The 19987-nt window shown below is 39.9% G+C and overlaps 1 protein-coding gene across 4 annotated transcripts in view; it reads left to right on the forward strand.

The window, feature by feature from the left end:
- The window catches only part of LOC6551120, a 77711-nt gene that overhangs the window by 21672 nt on the left and 36052 nt on the right, over window positions 1-19987 (forward strand). For 3 of the 4 annotated variants that reach the window (XM_026982381.1, XM_026982383.1, XM_026982382.1), the window contains 2 exons: window positions 850-1849; window positions 18431-19950. In XM_026982381.1, the coding sequence (XP_026838182.1) occupies window positions 1333-1849; window positions 18431-19950 (2037 nt within the window). In that variant the 5' untranslated portion in view covers window positions 850-1332. Of the gene's footprint in view, window positions 1-827; window positions 1850-18430; window positions 19951-19987 lie in introns of all 4 variants that reach the window. The other variant, XM_026982384.1, reaches the window with a different exon arrangement.

Here is a 19987-nt window from a genome sequence, read left to right on the forward strand (position 1 = left end):
GCGTACCTCCCGAAAAACCACAGATAAAGAGGATCGACGCATAGTTCGTTTCAGCAAGGTCAATCTGTTTGCATCCTCTAGGGACATAAAAGAGTTCAAAGGTGCCCCAACTTAGTCAAATGCATTTAACTATCCACTTAAACTATCCAGTCTCCAAATGGCGTAATATCCTCTAAACTAATCAGTCGAAAATAAGGCTATTTGGTGGAACAGGGTCTTGAGACTATGTCCGTCAACCTCCAAACACGGAGTACCACCACCGAAAACCATATTCAAGACTGTCAAGCATAGTGGATCCAAAATTCTGGCATGGGCTTTTTTTTCATACAGTGGTATGAGTCCCACAATGAAGGTATTATAGACCAAAACTTTTTTGTAAATATACTTAATAATGTCTTGCTGTCTTATACTGCATTGAATATGCTCTTAAATTGGACGTAATGCCGTGTTCCCGATCTCCTAACACTGCTATTTTAGTGAATTTCGAAACTATTGAAGAAACAAAAGTAAAAAAATTGTAGAATTGTTTGAAATTAAATACCTATTAATATTATAACGAAATGTTGTCCATTAAAAGTGTAATTCATAGGATTTTGTAGCTTAAGCTCGCAGGCCATAAGCACTGCTATTTTAATGAATACAGCTGTATGTCGAATAAACTCTTTTGAAAGTGTTAAATTGCCAAATCCAAACAAACAACCATTTTTATTGTATGATTTGCCCAGAGTGAAGTGAAGCAAATAAAACATAGAAAAAATTATAATGAATAAAAAAAATTATGCAAAATAATTAAATGATAAAGAAATGAAATGGAAAATAATATTTAGTGCCAACATCTTTTTCTTACAGAGCGCAGTGTGTGTGTAAATAGATAAGATCAAAAGGAAATCAAGAGAAAAATAAAATCTCTATATATAATCAATTGATTTACAGTGCAATGAAAAAGTGCAACCAAAATTAAAAAAAAAAAAAAAATGCAATCGTATTAAGGCAACTGTTGTTGCCCAGTTGCAGCAACAACAGCAACCCCCCCAAAAAAGCAACTTACACAGTTGAGTTAGGTAAACTTGAAGAGAAAATTTACCAAATTGTAAAAAAGAGTGCTAACTTTGAAGCGAAATTTTTTTTTTTTGTGGGGCACTTCCGAGAGAATGTCGCAGTGCAATAATGTTGCAACTGTCGGCAGTAGCAGCAACAAAAGCAATCACAACAACAAAAGTAACAACAACAACCACAACAGCAACAACACATTAACAACAACAACAAAAGCAAACAAACCAATCAATTCTGCGGCCAACAACAAGTGTTTAAGCCAAAAGAGTTCGGCATGAAATGGAAGCAGCTATACGCTCCACTTCAGTGCAGGTCGGTGCTCCGCCGCCCACAAACAACAACAGCAGCAGCAGCAGCAGCAACAACAATAACAACAACAACACTAGCAACAATAACAACAACAATAGCAGCAGCAGCAGCAACAACAGCAGCAGCAACAACAATAACACACCAAACGGCGCGCAGCAGCAGCAGCAGCAACAACAACAACACCTTCAGCAGCAGCAGCAGCATCAGCAGCAACGTGTTGTTGCCAGCAGCAACCAGCAGCAACAACAACAACAACAGCTGCAGCAACAGCAGCAACAACAGCAGCAGCAGCAGCAGCAGCATGATAATGGACCAACGTCCCATCATTTGCATCAATCATCTATCAGCATCTCTAATCAGCAGAATAAAGCAACGCAACAGCAACAGCAGCAGCAGCAGCAGCAACACCACAAGCAGCAACTGCAACAGGCTTCCAACATGTCCGCGTATCAGCAACGCCTGCCATCAAATGCAGCATCCATTCACAGGTGAGTTGCAAAGTTGGCTAGAAGAAGTGGGCCAATAGGAGGGGGGGAGGGCATACCGAGCATCCTAATGCTGCGGTAATGACGGTAATGACGGTGAATTTCCGCAGCAAAGCTCATTTCCTGTCACAACAAATGTTTGTGTATTGGAACTACTCCTATCCCACTAATTTGATATTTTCTAGTGTATCCCTCATTAGCAATAGCAGCCTGGAGTCAACCAGGTCCTGGCGCCGTTTAAGGGATCTTTTGCTCCAGGACTCCTGAATTGCAGCCCAAAGGCTTTCGTTGTTAGTTGGCTTAGAAGCTACAACTGCTTTTTAGTATGCGACCAAAGATTTTCGATTGGATTAAGGATCAATAATCGGCAAAGGGTAGCATATCACCGTCTCCAAAATAACCACATGATGGTCCATGATCCATGATGGTTTTTATCCAATGTATTGGCCCAACTCCATAGTACGAGAAACAAGTCCATACCATTACACTGGATCCTCCGTGTTACATTTTTTTTGGCAGTGTAGTTCGATCATACGATCGCGATCCAAAAAACACAACCTTGCTCACATCTGACCATAAAATGTTCCTCCATTTTTTGCATGGCCAGTTTAAAGTTCCTTGGCGAACTTAGTGCGCTTAGCTATGTGTCTCCCATTTAAAAGGGGGACTTTCCTTGGACTACAGGCCTTTAAGCCATGTTCCCCGAGACATTTGCGAACCGTTTGCACTGTTGCGGATATGTTGAGCTCCTTTTTCAGTTCGGTAGCAGCTTTGAATGGATCCTCCTTCCGGCTTTTTGACGAAATGTGTGCCCAGTGATTCCTCTTCTTCCACTTGCTTCGGTTTCGGGCTTCTCAGTGTAGGTGATTGCATTACGTATCATTTTGTTCGACCATTGTAGAATTCGACCAATATATCTGTATGAGTTTGCTTGGGATAAGAGTTTGTTGATGATGTCACGTTGTTCTGAAGTGCACTGCTTTCCACGTCCCATTTCAGTAAGATTTTTGAGGTGGGTTTTCAAAAAAAATTTTGAAAATAGGAATATCAAGTTTTATAACCATGTGCTTTTTACCAAAACAAACCGCCGACAAAAAAAGTGGTGCCATTGTTTGTTTCTCCTTATCTTGGGCCTACCCACACAAAAAAAAAAATTAAAAATAAAAAAGTTGCCAATTCGATAACATATTCTTTATATTCGGATAGGGAAAGTATCCAGATTTATGAGAAATATAGGTATTTCCTAATAACGGCGCCGCAACCTTAATTTATATCATCGAGAATAAAATACTAAAATACCTATTATTTTTAATATATAAGTCGTAAGAGATCACCTACCCACGTTTGGAAAATCCAACGATGTTTGCGCTTCCGTGGAATTTTCCTGTGGACCTTCAATGCGACTTTTACACAATGGTGAACCAAAATAAAATAAAAAATAATACAAATATCTGAGTCTTTCATTTTTATATGTTATGTTTTGAACATATTGCCTAGACTCGCCACATGCGTTTCACATAAAAAAGAAAAAAAAAAAGATTAAAACAGCTGAATTTTCCTTCGCGATTTTCCTTAGAATTTTTAATTAACCATTAAATGCGTGCCTCCCTTTAGAAGAAACTCAGTGAACTGTTAAGTTCGATTCGCATTTAATTCGAACCGATGTCAACATCAACGTTTAACTTAACTTTCGAACTCGTTGTATCGAACCAATACTTGAGATAGGTCACAGACTTTCTAGAGACTTTGCGGTTCGATTGGCTATTGTCAACGTAAACTAGATATATTTAAGAGCATGTCACAGGTAGAAGGAAGTGTTTCCGACTATATAAAGTATATATATTCTTGATCAGGAACAACAGCCTGTTATTTCATTTGATTTATTTTTTCTCAAATTACTACAGATATTCAATATAATGATGGAATTTCTCGTTCGCACTTTCCTTAGCTGAGTAACGGGTATCTGATAGTCGAAGAATTTTTTTTTTAAATTATTTCCCTGACTTTCGTGTATGCATAACAATTTTCTTATTCCCGAAAATGGAATAGACACATCACTATAGGTGTTGCCTCTTTTAGTTCCTGACAAATTCCTGACCCGAAGAATTCTTCTCCCCCAATTCTAGTTCCAGTAACCAGAGATAGATGGCATTCCCAACAACTTTAGCTTCCTTTACTATTTGCATAGAAAATGGAGTAAATGTGGGGATATTGGATTGATTATTCTCAATAGGAAAATATTGAACTTTGCTTGTTTACTTCGCCTATTTATTTGATTTATTTTATTTATATTTGATGATTGGTTTCCGATTTCCTGCATAGGATGCTGAAATGCTTTGCAGGAAATCACCAATAAAATTGGCTTCAGCTTATTTAACTTTAACGTAGTTATGTGTTATATGATTATGAACTAATCATATATATAATATTTCTGCTGCCAAATTGTGTGTGTTCGATTTATCATTTATCAGTCTACTTTCAATTAAAATTCGCAGAATATCGTAAGCAATTCACATAAGATTTGTGCCGTGATAATAAACTTACGTCAAAGTTTATTTCTGTTTTAAGATTGTGACTTTCAAGTGGTTGTGGTTTCAATGGAAAAGGATTTAATTCATTGAGTAGAGAAACACGTGTTCGAACTTTTGCTGTGCTTTATTTTTGGTTTTTGGGCGCACTTGTTTGACCTTGACTCGTTTCAATGGCATTTGTTACCATACTAAACCGGTTTAAGCCAAAGTTATGCTAATGCCCCATTTCCGTTGTTGTCGTGGAAACAGGTGGCATTCAAAAATGTCAAAAAAAGTTTCATAAATTGAATTACCACCAAAAACTGGCGTCTAAGGGGAACATTTTACAAAAGACATACCTTTCGAATCTATCAAATGAATGGAAATGTATGTATGTGTAAAATATTCCTTATGGGCAAAAAATAAGTCACACAAACTGAAAGCTCTTAAAATTCGAATTTTAAAAAGGGCAAATATCCAATTGATTTCAATATTTGCACTTTCAATGCCATTTGGTGAAAATGAGTCATTGCAAAAAGTGTAAGATAATATGAGATTTTGTGCTGTATATATGTATGGTATACAAAGAGAAGGTAAAAAAGACCCGGAAAAACGTAACAAATAAAAACACAAGCTAATTATAATGGCAATGGTAATGATGATGATGATGACGATGACGATGATGAGGTACGGTTTCATGTTTTTGTGGCTTGAGAGACAAGAAGACAAGAAACAAAGTGGGAAGTGCAAAGCATTTGAGAAGAAACACAAGACAAGGCGATAAAAACGGGTGCAAGGAAAAGCTAAAAATAATTATATGTAATTTAACACCATTGACCTGCCACAATGATTACAGTGGAGGCAGTAAAATGGAGGCAACCACAATGGAGAATGGAGGACATCCTCTTCGCATTCCATTCCATTCTATTCGTATCCGCCTCAAAGGACCAACCACCCGTACATACATACATACATATATAGAAAAAAGTGGCGAACAAATGTAGGAAAATCTTTTAGCTATTTTAATTGCTTTAAATTATTCCTAAAATGACTAAAGATAGAAAACAATTTAACCGATCAAAAAATAAAATCTATAATTTGGGAATTCCATGCCCTAAACCATATATGTGAATATATGAATACATTTAAATGGAATCTTTGAAGAGGGTTTAATTTCAGTGTTCACTGAATGCATAACAAAAGCAAATTAATGTTAAAAGGCAAGATAAAATAGCTGACAGCTGATGAAGATGAGCCAAAATTGTTTTCTCTTTCCTCGCCTGTTTATGTTTGGTTTTTCTCTTTTGTTAATTGTTCTTTTTTATGTTTGTTCGCTAAATTAGAACGCAATTTAAAAGAGAAAAGCAGTATCTACATCTTTTTCGTGCGGAAAAAGTTCGGTGATTGATGTGTCTGGAGCAGTACAGTTAAAGAAAATCCGCAAAAATGTTGCCCGTACCCCTGTTAAAGATAACGAACTAAAGATGAATTAAAGATAAAGCTCAAAATAGATGCACAGATACCTACAGCTTACGTACATACATAGGTTTGTATGTCTCTTGCCATCGATAACAAAGGAATACAACTTTGTTGTTGAAGCAACGCTTGTTATATAGACTATTTTTCAGTTCACTTTGACTGGCAGCACTCCCCCCGCCGCCCCCGGTCCTTTTACAAAACGCTTGGCCAATTTTCTCAGCGCTTTTCCCAGGCTTTTCTTTGTCCGCCTTCCCTTCGCGCTTTTCTGGCATCTGTGTTATCGATATGCAGATGTTGTTTGCATTTGGGGCTTTCTTGCTTTGCCCCCTTGGCAAATGTCAACAGTTTTTGTTTCATTCACAAGGGGCAACCCACACACACACACACACACACACTCACACACACATACGCGCAATTGCATGCCGCTGTACACACACACACACATCACCATTTTAATCGCTTTCGAACGGTCAAGGTTGCAAAATATTTAATGAGTCAAATGCGACGTCGCGACGCCCGCTATCAGCTGGCAGTGCAGTCGACGTCGACGTGGGCAGCGCTGCGGCGTTTTTTCTCTTATTTGTATATATGTACGTATGTACACATATGTATGGCGTGCATATATATTTTTTAACTTTTTGTTTATCGACCCGGCACTTTGCACACATGCATATGCATAGTGTGTGTCAGTCAAGTGTGTGTTTGGTTGTTGCTTGCTTGCCACTCCCCCCCACGTTTCTTGCCTCTTGTTGATTTTTCCATTTCCCCCTTTCCTCTGCCCCCTTTTGTGCCATTTCTAGCGCATTTTTAATGGGCCTCCATTGGATAAATACCTCTAGTTATCTCATATCTATACTTCTTAAGAAACCAACGCCTATCGATAGCAAATGTAAAATGTAAACTAATTAAAAACTTAAATATATGCATACTTAGTATCATGTTCACAAATTGTAGGACAAGAAAAATAGATGGGAATAGGCAAAACAATGGAACAGCTTTTCCCAAACAAACAAACAAACATCGGAAATCCACAGCCAAACACAAACCAAACGAAATCTATATTATATTGCTAATTGCAAGCATTACAATTGGAAAGGAAGTTTAGAGAGAAATAAAAAGCACTTGATTCTTGGGTTAAGTTTATTTACTTACGAACATTCGATATTGTATATTGTGGCTGGTCTTTGTGGGCAGCGAATAATGGAGAAGTCGAAAGAAGTCGGCAGATACAAATGTATCTGTATCTTTTTTTGCGCCGTTGTGTATCTGGTATCAGCGCTGCGATGCCTTTTGTTATTGAAAATGCAGCTATAAAAATAAACAAAGAACAGGCCACAATGACGCCCACTGCCCCGCCCCAAATCCCACAGGCTTTAAAATTCATCCAAGAAAAAGTTTCGCCCATTTTAGTTTTAGTTTCTTTTTTACCCTCGTTTTTTTGCTCTTTGTTGAGCCAAAACTATTTTGTAGTTTGTGTAACTTTTGCAGAAGTTTTGAACTTCCATTTTGAATATTTGAAGGGAAGTAGTTTCCACCGTTTTCTTTTTCTTTTTTTTTATTTTCCTTTTTTTATTTGTTTATTTTGGGCAACTTTTAGGAACTGGAGGAAATTGAAGGAGCCAAAAATGAAACTTCAATTGGAGATTGTATTTGGGGAATTGTAAATCAATTTGAACTTCCTTGCTGGAAACTTTTTGGTCGATTAGAATTACGATTTTCGTTGGAATTTTTCTCACCATTTGTATTTGTGTTTTGTACCAATAACTAGACGATTTGCATCTGGTCAGAACAACTCACATGTGAATATTTAATTGTTTCCTAAATCAAGCAAGTTTTCGAAAGGCAAATGAGCACTTATACTTATTAAGTATTTAAGTATTCAAATAAGAAACTGCCTTTATTTATTAATGGGCAAGACAAGACTTAAAAACCTTCAATAAAGGAATTAGAGTCTTAAGCTGCATTAATTTGACAATTTCGTAATCAAATGCATTTACAAATCTATCGATATTACCGATTACATACATATCGACTTTCGTTTAGTTGAAGTAATGATCAAATGCTTTTGGATGCTTTGTTCCTTCACTTTGCAATTTGAATATCTGTTTTTTAAGAATATCCATCTGGTTAAGTAGAACAATTCGGATATACATACATATGAATGTACGTTAGCTCTGAAATTGAATCTTTGACAAATAATAGAAATAGAAATAATATTTCTTGTTCATCAACGTTCAGCCTAAGACTAATTATCAATGGTAAGTAGGGCTTCTCCTCGTGCTTCAATAATATGTTAGTGCATTTACTGCAAACTAGTGCAAAATGATTAGTTCAGGCTTTAGGGTTTCTTTACAAGAATGGCTAAGTGCCATTGCCAAAGAATTGGTTATCGGAACGCTTACTGCACAGATGACATGCAGTATGGAAATTAATTATGTGTTTTATTGTTTATTGTTCTGGGAAATAATTGAATTGACCGGTTTGGGTGGCGTAAATACGTCACTATATATCCTCCGACCTATCCCAATAATATTATAGCATTGGGAAAGCATTTGCACTTAAAGGGGGGGCGGGCGAAACGAGCAGAAATAAAAAACACAACAAAATGCAAAATCGAGAGGAAAAGCAAACACACAAAAAATGCCAATAAAATGCACATACGTAATGAAATATAATTAAAGAAAGCAGGAGGGGAAAAGAGAAAAGCCAAGTATAATTAACAATTGACGCGGTCGATGCCAACGTCGCAGTTTTCAGTCACCGTCGACGTCGACGTCGACGTCCAGACAATGTCTATTTTTGCTAAAAGCGCAACAATACAAAAAGTGCAGCGGCCCCAGAGGAAAAATGCAAAAAGCTATAAAAAAACAAAAACAAGAAGAGCTGTCGGGGAGGGGAGGGGAGGACTCATTATGAAATCACCTTCAACTATAGTTTTGCACTGCAACGACCCCAAGCTAGACAGAGTGGGAAATAGTGGACGGGTGAAAGAGACGCAAGAGCAATAGAAGATGAGGGCAAAACGGAGACCGATAGATTAAAAACAAACAAAAAAAAGACGGAATGAGGCAATGAGATGCTCAGAGCAAAACAGTTGCAGTCAATTAAATAGCACTGCAATGGCAATGCATCGAAAGTATCGATTGCCATAATAATGCAATAATTAAAACCGCACTTCGATATCGAAAAGATCGCTTTGAACAATCGAAAGTTCGGTTTGACATTGAAAAGATATTGAATGTATTGCAAATATGTCGTGAAAACTAGAGTGATTTCGCTATCGAACGTTTAGACACTATTGGAATAGCAATTATATATCGAAAATATCGAAAATATATAATTTGCAACCTATCGGAAGTATGCAAAATGTCGGTAATGTGTTGAAGGTAGGAAAGCAATTCAAGAGGATATGACATTTGATGAGATATTTTGCCTCATTGCTATATGTACCTAATATCTGTAGCTATAGTCTGTTTCTATTGGACTGACTCATATTCGCTCTGTAAATTCCCCGAGGTCTTTAACATTTTGACCTCAGCTGTATGCCGCTAATGTATCTGTATCTCTGTATCTGTATTTGCAACTGTATCTGTATCTGTATCTGTATCTGCAACACAATACCTCACATACACATTGTAGAAACGAGCGCAGACTGGAGGCCACGTAAAACGGTTGACGTTCTCTGAGTCATAACGGCCCAGCCACGCCCCGCCCCCCCCTTTCGCCTCCTTCTCGAGCCATTATTTTCCAACCCGTTCATGCACATGCATACATACACACACATGCACGTAAGTACATATCTCCATTGAGCAGTAGTTTTACAGTTAATCGGAGATGTAGAAAGAGACAGAGACGCACGCAAACGACGACATTTGTTCGCATTCTCAGCGATTGAAACTTTAATGAACCAGCACCGTTTTTCCATTGGCTGTCATTCAATTTTGATGATGATTGCTCGTTGAATTTTTGATGCGTCTTTGCATAATCCATTCTAATTTTATTGCCATCCCATCGATCGATCGAACCATATAAACCGAGTTATGGAATCATGAGTAATTAACGCTTATTACGTGTATAGTTTTGCTTGGAAGGATGTCCTCTTGCCTTATCGAAATTCATTGAATTGTTTAATATGTACAGTGTGCTACATGGCTTTTGGATTGAAATTGGTCTTGAGAGTTATAAATTGATGTGCGGATTGTGGATTAAACTGAATGCATGATGAGCCTACTTTTCTGACTGAACTTGCTGAATTTGATAAGCTGTTCCTATCTATGTACATATATGTATATATGGAACATTTTCTTTATCTCGCTGCCTTTTATTTCGTTTTGTTTTTGTTCCTCTTCCGCGTGTAGTTTATTATAGACTATTTTGTTGTTGTTCAATCGTGAATCGATTGTGATAAGAGTATTCTACCAATGTCACGTTCCTGTTTACACACACACACACACACACACACACTGCTGCACATTAGATTAAATCGCGATAAGTTTTATGACTTTTATTATGAATTATTTGTTTTACGCGGTGTAATTCGAAATTAGTGTCCTCTCTGCTTTCAGATTAGATAACAAAGAAATGAGGGAAAAACATACAACAAAATGTACATATGTGCACCTATAAAATAGCAACAACAAGAAACCGATTAATTCATGGCCCCGTTTTGGCGCGCATTTTGATTGGCCTTTTTTGTTAACTTTGTGAATAAAAGTAGATCGTCAGGGTGGCCATGATAGGGGGTGTGGTGGAAGTATTTCTATTTAACATTGTTTTACAACCTTGATTAGATAAAAAACACTTTTGTACACCCGTTCCACTTTGGACACTGCGTAGAAAAGCGATTCTTAACTCAACTTGATGACGAATATTGGTTAGTTTTTGGGGAAAATAAAGAGCTGACTATTCAATATAACATATGTATAACGATTTAAAACCGTTGTTACACTCATATTAACTATATGACCATTGCAACCTTTTTAAATTATTTTAGTAAAGTATAAAACGAGAAACTCTTCAAAGTCATTTTTTACTTGGAATTTACAGTCTGCCCTCCACTGTAATATGTATATCCGGAATAATGAGGTTTTTGTTTTGGTCATAGTGAAAAAAACGTATTGTTTCTACTACTCCTTAATTTATTTTGTGCAGGTTCCCATTGATTTTGCAGAGCGGAATTGAAATTCATACGAACGCCTGCCATAAATCGCCGAACCAAATAACACTGCCCTACGTGTTCTGCCCCTTTCCATAATAATATACATATGTACATTTGTAAGTAGTTTTGTTAACCATGTGCCGGCTAAAGTTCAATGTACAGCTATGAAAATAGAGTAGATGGAGTATCCATTGTGCTGTTGTAGTCCCTTTCGATCGTAGATCTTTTTGTATCTACTGTATTGGATAGACAGGAAATTGCTTTCGCAACCTCGTGTGAAAATTCGCAAGTTAGTGGGATTTATATACATACACTTTTTCCCAGAACTTGTGGAGTTGTACGAAATCTCAGAACCTTCTCAGTTTGCAATGAAATTCCTATGGAAGTCGTTTTATAATTATTATAGGGAATAGAAACCGTCTGTACAATCAACTTTACTAAGCAACTTAGAAAACATGTTACGTTCAAAAATGCATTCAAATATGGCAGCAAGAAAATGCCTCCAACTATTCATTTAAACAAAATTATAGTTCGCAAACGTATGTATTATGTATTTACAAAAATGTTCGAGATCGTAAGGAAGAGAGGGCATGACAATGATCAGATTTCCTTTCCCATTTATTTCTCATAACAATTTCAGCATTTTGCTGATATCTCGTAATTTGAGTAGACTTAAATAACAATTTCCAACGCTGACTTTGCGTTTGAAATCAAATATCCCCAAGGGGCTTAAGTAGCGAAAAGAACCTGAGAAGCGAACAAAGAACCCCAAAGCGAATTGCTGACTATCACTAGATGACGAGAACAGCTGTAAAAACAGCTGGCTTAAATATCCGAGGTAAAATCCCAAAAAAAGAAAAAAGAGGTGAAATAACAAAAAGGCAGATGGCAAGAAAATATATATATGTGTTCGTACTATATTCGTACATTAGAGCTGCTTAGGTTCGCATTTCTGGCTTTTAAAACTTGCGCGTGTACGGAAGATACATCCGTAATATTTTCAATAGCGATGAGCTATTTTAGCTACTGAGTATCTTTAGCTGGGTTTTTCTATTGAGTAAATTAATAATTTCTTACATTGAAACATGCGAAATGTTAGTTCTTTAATGCAGATACTACGAATGGGTACAGATATTTATAGCCCCCGGTTTTTAGTCGTACTCCAAGAATATCTGTATTGACTTTAGATTGTTAGATAGCGCCACCTATCGGGCGATATTAAGGCCCAGACTTGGGACAACGAGGTTGTTATGACTGAATGACTGAGGGGAATGTACGCGACGCCCACTGTCATAATAATAACACTAATCTGAATGGTCATGAGTCATTTGCGGTTTTTTTTTTCCACTACCCCATTTCATTTCCATTTTTCCTTTTTCACTTTTTTTCTACTTCTACTTCTATTTTTTTTTTCTTTTTTTTTTCTATCTGCGGTCGCTGTTTTTGTTGTACGTTGCTATAATTTAGTATACGACGCTCTCTATATTCATGAGGTGTGACAGGTGCGAGGGGAAAACCGACCGACGGCGGGATGATAACTCATCGTTGGGCGACAAGGTGTGTGTTGTACATTGAACTACTAAATGGGCAAATGCAAATGTGCAATTTCAGCTCATTAATATTCAAGTGTTTCTCTCTCTCTGTATTTGTGTGTATTTTGTGTTTGTATGGGCTTGTAAGCGTTTGTATCAGTTTGCGATAGCTGGCGGGATATAGACGTAGTAGATATAGGTATGTAGTTATGGTGATATGGAAGCGACACGACAAGACGTCAGTGACGATAATAACATCCCGATTTGACTGTTTAGTTGGTTATTGTTTCGATTTGCTGCATTTAATCGATGAACTTAACTGTCACACAGATTGTCGGTTAACAAATGAAGCACCCACCTAAATAAATACTGGGAATTGCCATGAACTGCTTTAAATATTCATTAGTGTGCCAAAAGGCAAACCACTTTGATTTCGATGCTTGGTAAATCTGGCTATATTGGTATATATTAACTGGTATATTCGATTATATATTGGAGCTACTCATTTAAATCATAACACACGAAAACACGGCAACCATTAGGCACTTTAATGAAACTTTAACGCATTTGCTCACAAGTTTTAATTTTTGGGCGGCTGTCACGATGTTCGAAGTTAATAATAGCTAATTGTTTGTCAGGCGACAGAACTCAGTTAATTTAGTCCCAAACTCAAAGAGACAAATGTGGGCATTACTACGCTTCTAGGATTGTTTAGAATACTGTTACAATGTTTACCAGCCTTACAAATGAATTACAAATAATTATTCAATGCTTGACATTGATACGACACCTACAATCACTGGATATTACTGCAAAGCGCGATTAAAGTGTGTGTTATGAATTCCCACAGTCATTAGTGAGCTTCTTGCGTGTTTTAACAACTATTTTTGACGAGTTTCCCCCATTAAAGTCGTCCAACATCCATCGTTTTATGTTGGCTTCTGGCTCAAAGAACAGCTGATCCAATTCGTGGTCTCTCCATCTCCCTCCCTCCCACTCATTTAGCTCCATCTCGCCCGCTGTGTCGCCAGCTCTCTCTCTCTCTCTCTCTCCATCCTTGCATCTCTCTCTGGCACTCGCCCCATCTCACTCTTCTCGCTTTTGTATCTGTTTGCGTGGCTTTTCTTGTCTCGAGCACAAATTAAATTTCCAACGAATTTAATGGCACGCAGACAGACGGAAAAGGATGAAGGAAGGATACGAAAAAGAGAGTGGAAGCAGGGGACGAAGAACAGAGACACAGATAGCAAAAGGACGTTTTAAAGTTGCAGCTATCTCGCTCTAGCAGCTGTGTAAAGTTTAGCGCCTAAAAGCAGGCAACAGAAATGAAAAGCATGTGGTTGGCGCAAACACCGTGGGAAATATGGTGGCGAAAAATGGGCGAAATGCATTTCTCCATTTATACGAAAAGCAGGCGAAAAATAACAGGATGCGGGGCGCGGGGAGGAAAACTGGAGCCAAGAATAATAATCAACATACAAAATACGGCTGGCTTTTCCAACCAGCAACTTTTTCCCCCTCGCCACCCCCTGCAGTCCACCTCTTTGGGGAATTCGTAACAAGGCTGTCATCGCCTCCCCCCCTCCCACACCCCTAACCTACCCCCCGCACATACAGATTCCCCACCACCCCATTTTTCTGCATTTTCAGCCGCCCGCAAAAAATCAATAACGGGCAAAAACAAAAAAAAAGAAAATACAAAAAAAAGTTTTGTTTTTCTGTTGGCCTGCACACTGTGTGCTGCAGTTGGGGCAAAAGGGATCGGAAAATTGGGCGGGAAAGTTTCAGAAAAATGGGGAGGCTATAGCAGACAGCTATTTGTTGTGCGTACACTTTGACAAATTCATGGATATTTGTAAAATTAGTTATTGCAAGCAATGGAAAGATCTCCTTGTAATGCACGTTTAATAATAAACAATAATGCAGTACTTGAATCACATCGATTGGATAGTAATAGATGGGAATAATATTGGCTGTTTAGAAATACTTCGCATGCTGCCTTTTTGACAGTGTACGCCATTTTTCTGCTGCCACTGCTTCTTCTTGTTTCGCTCTCCTTTTATTTTTTGCATAGAAGAATTTGCGCCTTCCCTTTTATATTCGTGTTTTCTTTTTTTTTATTTTGTGGTTTTATATTCCGCCATTTTTTGTTTTTTTTGCTTGGTTTGTGTTCCCTGTTTTATGCTCCATCTTTTCGGTTTTTCTGCTAGTTTTACTCTAATATTTGCCTGGATTCTTCTTATTTCGCTGTGTGTATGTACTTATGCATATATGTATGCATGTGTAGCACATATGGATTACATGTACATACATGAACATACATGCATGCATATGTATGTGTGGACACAGCCACAAGGCGTGGCTGAAAGAAGAAGAAATGGCAAAGGGGGTGGTGGGGGGTGGTGGGGAGAACGGTTATGGATGCTGCACACCAACACACACATGTGTGCACAAAACATATGGAGAAAATGTGTTGTGTACACACACACGCACACACACATTGACTTACTGAGCACATAGCGGATAACGGATAACGGTGCATGTGTGCATGCCCTCTCATTCGCCCACATATCCCCATCTCTGTTCTTAAATGCTGGCCATCTCTTTCTGGCTGCCGCTTGTTTTCAAACTTTTTCAAACGAAAACAAAGCGGTGTGCGGCTTTTAATTATTTTCCTTTTTGTTTGATGAAACTTTAATGTGGAAACCGAAGAGCAGCACGAGGGAAATGTTTAAGAAGGAATAAGCGAAGAAAATGCTAAGCGAGAAGAAACTAAAAGAAGGAAACTTGAAAAGGAGAGCTTATTAGCCGGAGCTTTTCCATTGACTCGAGTTTAGATTTTCCATTTCCCTTTTGTCCTCTTTTTCTCTGCTTGTTTTTCCCCCCTCAGCCGCCCCATTAAAGTGTAATTCCTGTCGTGGGCGTGGCACTCACTAAAAGTTGGGTAATGGAGTACTTAGATAAATGTTATAAGATATGCAAGTAATATTGTATGTATGAACAATGGAAATGCATCCATTCATTCGAGGTAATATGAGCATATCAAATATTTGACTTGGTTTTTAGATAATAACATCATTGTTAGTTTACCATATTTTAAGCGTTAGCAGTCGCAGTCTTATCTCGATTTGCACTCTTTTAGGGCTGCAAAAACGCTTAAGTTATGCAACCAAAATAAAAATGGTAATTCGGTACTTTATCTCGCCAACAACAAACTCAAATGCAAATTGTATGCAATTCTTCTGCGCCTTGCATATTTACATACAATATCCATATGTGTATAGCAATTGCTAATTTTTCGTTTTCTCTTTTATTTTCAGGTAAAACATCCCAACGAACATGTAAACCAGCAGCGAATTTAAAGCAAAAATAACAATAAGCCAACGATTTTGCATTTTTGCGAAGGAAGGAATTGAATATAATAAGGCAGGAACAAATAACACGTGTTAAATATTTAACAGAAACAAAGGCAAAGGTCTTTGCAAATAAATAATTAAAAATGTTAAAATAAAATGATATATAGCGAGTCTGTAGATAATTCTGGAGATAATTCTTATTTGAAAAAGATACACACATTAGAAAGAGTATAAAAGCATAATGGAATTATAATAAGAAAGAACATATCATAGGCAAGGTCAAAAGAAATTCACAAATAATGGATTTGGAGGGAAGGAATACGCGAAAAGCTTCGACGTAAAACGAAAAGGTCAAAGTTTACTCACGGTTTATAGAGCTTTTTGGCTGATATAAAATTGTATTTAAGAACTTGGTACACGAACTAAATAAATATATGTAAAATTGTTACAAAATTATCAAGAGTTCATGGAACAAACTGCAAAATGACATTTTAGAAATGATAACAAAATAAATAGTTGTAAAATAACTTTTCAATAATTAAAAATATAAAGATTAACTTGTGCAATAATTGATATAACAAATAATATTTTCAAGAACAATCTAAGCGAACAATAACTAATATAAATAATAATGCAAAAATCACGTATAAACATACATGAAGCAAACACAAAGATATAATGTTGGTATATAACAAGTAACATGAATCTGTACGTACATCTGTAGTATAAGCATAAATGAGTTTTCTGCATTTGAAGTGATTTTCAACTCTGCGATTTCGCATGGTTCGTCGTCATTCATGATTGATGATTGCGCTACATCATTGTCTGAGCTTTTCTTGTTTTATTTCAAAAGCGAGCTGGACTGTGGACAAAAGCCTTGAATTTGATGTTTTTCTAAAAACGAAAAAAAAAAAAAAAACAAGAAACATAAATAAAAGAATGGTTCACGGTGAAGTTTGGCAACGTTGCTCGATGGTCGCAGGCCATCTCTTTCGCACTCGCCTCTCGCACCGCTTTTAATATTTAATGAATTAATAAACGAGCCTGTGGTTGTTGCTGTGCAACTTTGTTTGCCAGTCGGTGTGTGTGTGTGTGTGTGTTTGTGAGTGACGTTGATGCATGAGGTCGCGACAATGCGTCGGCGTCGCCGTCGGCAGAGGCGGCAGCGGGAGGGGCGTCGGGTCAAACGCGTCGCACGTTAATCACAAAATCACAAATCTCACAGTGATAATAATAAATTTGATTAAAAATGCACACAACAAGCGAAAAACACGCAAAATGCATTTGTCTGCCTAACTTGGTAAATGTGGCAAAATGAAAAATAAATTTGAAAGGGCGAGTAACACAGAAACGGTTTCAAAAGCCGTAGTAAGTAAATACAAATTTGCAAACAGTTAGTTGGTTGCTAAAGCCCAATATGTTATGGTGATAACTATCGAAATGGAAAGCACTGTGTTGGTAGGCCTGTAATCGGTGTGCAATCGAAAAACATGGCGAACTGTTAGTTTTGCTATTAAATTAAAAGAAATTTGGCAGCCAAAAACAAGTCAAAACACATGCGGCGGTTGGCCAATATTTGCGCCACCACTGTGCAAATGGCAGCGCGAACAAATCGGTTCGATCGCTGCCTCTGCCGGCGTCGCTCTGCCTCTGTCGACGCGGCTGCCGTTCGCTGCCCACATGGCTGACCGCCAACATCAAACAAGTTGGATGTTTTATGTTCGCCGTTCGATGTTCTATGTGCGATGTTCGGCGTGCGATGTTCGGTGTGCGCTGTTCGGCGTGCGATGTTCGCCAGCACATGGCGCAGAAACACGAAAACGAAAGAGACGGCCGCATCACACATCAGCGCTCTCGCTCGCACTGGCTCGATGCCGGCCGGGGTGCCGCAATAACAAAAGTAATAACATTAAGCGCAAATGCACCGTTAGATCGGTGCCCGCCATTTTAAATTACACTTGTAATATATTAGCCTATGTATATATTTGTGCTGTGCCTGTGCATTATGCAGATACATATGCTAAATTATATGATGCGATGATCATGCGATTATCTTTGATTGCCGCGAAAACCGGGTCAAGCCTTAGTTGGTGCCATTTATATCAGCATTTCTCGTTTGCCCGCAAACGCAGAACGCAATTGCAGATCGCAGTTCATAATTGAGAGCTTGTCCAAGTCCTCGCACCACTAGCACGGCACCAAGTCGCTGGATTAGCTACATTTGCGCGTAGATACGTAGATACATAGATACATATGTGCATAGATATAGTTCCTAGAACTGCCTAGAACTCGTTTTTGTGGCTGATATTAGGCCAGTTTGCTCTACGCTTGGCAGACAGGTGTCAAGAGCTAATGCCTCACGCGATCATTAGGTTTTAGTAGGTTAGCGAGTCATTTACAACTATTGATAGCGTTTATTGATTAACGAGGTACATAGAGTTTAGGAATTATTTATGGCCACTGCAAGCAGTGAGAAATTCGTTTCCTTCCTTCGTTGCATGCCCCATTTGGACAATAATTTAATAATCTGCTGTGTTCCTCTCCTTTCGCCCCCACTGGTCGTACAGGGCCCTCGAGCAGCTGCCGCAGTATGCCAAGCAGGTGGCGCACCTGCAGCAGCAGCAGCAGCAGCAGCAGCTGGACCAGCGCAACAACCTGCATCAGCAAATCCATCACCACCACCAACAGCAGCAGCAGCAACAGCAGCAGCAGCAACAGCAGCAGCAGCAGCAGCAGCAGCAACAGAAACAGCAGCAGCAGCAGCAGCATATGCAGCAACCATTTTCACCACCTCGTCCTGGAAATTCTGGCAGCGGAAACAGCGGTGGCAGCAGCAACAGCACTAGTGCAGCAGCGGCAGCAGCGGCATCAGCTGCGGCGGCCGTCAATCCCGGTTACCCGCCATCATCCGCAGCAGCAGCAGCAGCAGCAGCTGCGGCGGCGGCCGTCAACTCCGGCTACCCGCCACCGCCCCCGCAGCATCGTTTCATCCAGAACACGGGCTACAGCATTGCCCCGGCGCCCCTCTACCGACATAATCCCTATGCTGTGGCGGTGGTGTCGGCGGGCAAAAGCAGCGTTTCTGGCCAAAGTTCCAATAGCAGCGGCAGCAGCGCAGGCGGAGGAGGAGGTGGTGGTGGAGGTGGAGCTGGGGCAAGTGCCGGCGGATCAGCTCCACCCGGCGGCGGTGTCGTCCAGGTATCGCAGTCCGGCGGAGTGCTGGTCATGGAGGCCATGCCCCACTATGCCAGTCAACCAAATAGTAATCCCTCCCAGCAGCAGCAGCAACAGCAACAGCAGCAGCAGCAGCAACAGCAGCAGCAGCAGCAAGGCGGCAATCCCAGTGGCGCGGGTGCAACATCTGGTGCTGGCAGCGGCGGAGGCGGCGGTGGCAGCGGCGTAATGGTCGGGAGTCTGGGGCGCATCCTGATGCCCCATCCACAGGCTCTCCAATACACCAGCGAGTACATGACCAACGCCACAGCGGTCGTTGCTGCGGCGATGGTCAACCAGCGACAGCATTTGCAGCTCCAGCAGCAGCAACATCCGCCCGAGCCCTTTGGCGGCCAGCAGCCGTACAAGAAGCAGCGGCTTAGTGAGGCCAATGCCAGCAACATGAATCACCTGCCACCACACCCGCAGCAGCAGCAGCAGCAGCAGCAACACCAGCAGCAGCAGCATCCGGCACACCAGCAGCACCAGCGATCCTCGCCAGCTCAAGTGCAGCAGCAGCAGCAGCAGCAGCAGCAGATGAACAGCAGTCGGCAGAGCCACAATGACATGTGCCGCCAAGTGGTCACCACGCCCATGGGCATGCAGCTCAAGGTGGAGACCCTGCCCCAGCAGCAGCACCAGCAACAGATGCAGCAGCAACATGGCTCGCAGTCCCAGGGCCGATCTCAGCCAGTGGTGAGCAGCACGTCCTCCGCGGTGAGCCAGCCAGTGGGCACAGTCACCGTCTCCACGGCGGGATCAGCGGCGAGCCACAGCGGCAGCAGTGGCAATGTGGCCGCCGGACCGGGCTCGGGAAACACGGGCTCCGCCAGCACCGAGGCCTACCATCCGCAGGTGAGTCGTTGTCACGACAGGAAGAGCTGTGCCTGAA

Source organism: Drosophila erecta, unplaced genomic scaffold (genome assembly GCF_003286155.1).
Source record: "Drosophila erecta strain 14021-0224.00,06,07 unplaced genomic scaffold, DereRS2 tig00000126-arrow-pilon, whole genome shotgun sequence".
Taxonomy (NCBI): domain Eukaryota; kingdom Metazoa; phylum Arthropoda; class Insecta; order Diptera; family Drosophilidae; genus Drosophila; species Drosophila erecta.